Here is a 782-nt window from a genome sequence, read left to right on the forward strand (position 1 = left end):
CCAAGACTCTCAACACGTGCTACCAGCGTCAATTGACTCCCACTGTCGCAACACACTAGCGAATCTTCTAGAATATTCGTCACATGACCCCCACTGTCGTAACAATATGTTACCGAAATCTGGCAGATTATCAGTAAACATTACAATGCTTTCATACACAAAATATCAGATTGTTTTTTATCAAGTCTTAAGGTTTGTTAAGCAATGTTTTTCTCATGTCTTTTTTTCTTTTCACACATTGCCTATCCAACATGCAAAGTAATTTTCATTTTAGGAGTAAAAATACTTTTATGCGTCAGAAAAATTTCAAATTTCACATGCAAAATTTTTATAATGTCCAGATAGTTAGCAAATGTTTAAGAAAAAACTTTATATTTTAATCTGTTATTTGCCTTAACAAATCTCTGTACATGTTTGGTCGATTTGACCAGTTTTGTAACCACCATAGAAAATTAGGAAATAAATATAAATTATGCCCCTTTCATTCTACAATGATAACAAATCATAACATGAATACATAAATAGCTTCTACATGAATTTCAGATTAAATTTCATAACATTATACATTTATATATATTTATCATTTTTATGATATTGACCTTTTAGCCCTGCCTAGCTAACAATATAGAAGTTACAATGACGCGGCACTCATGTTACCATATCCAATAATATAAGACTGATCTTTACAAAGTGACCTGTCTTAGATGTGTTTTAGTAGACTAGTATTTTGTAAAATAGAGCCACATTTCAATTATTATACATTATATGTGTATATAGATTAT

At 30.1% G+C, this 782-nt stretch overlaps 1 protein-coding gene across 1 annotated transcript in view; it reads right to left on the reverse strand.

The window, feature by feature from the left end:
- Positions 1-108: 108 nt before the first annotated feature.
- LOC106469225 (two pore calcium channel protein 1-like) overlaps positions 109-782 on the reverse strand; it is a gene marked incomplete at its 3' end in the record, with an annotated part of 44,387 nt that continues 43,713 nt past the window's right edge. Inside the window, exon 8 of the mRNA XM_022397677.1 lies at positions 109-119. Coding sequence (XP_022253385.1) covers positions 109-119 — 11 coding nt within the window. The remainder of the gene's footprint in view (positions 120-782) is intronic.

Source organism: Limulus polyphemus, unplaced genomic scaffold, assembly GCF_000517525.1.
Source record: "Limulus polyphemus unplaced genomic scaffold, Limulus_polyphemus-2.1.2 Scaffold3363, whole genome shotgun sequence".
NCBI classification, from domain to species: domain Eukaryota; kingdom Metazoa; phylum Arthropoda; class Merostomata; order Xiphosura; family Limulidae; genus Limulus; species Limulus polyphemus.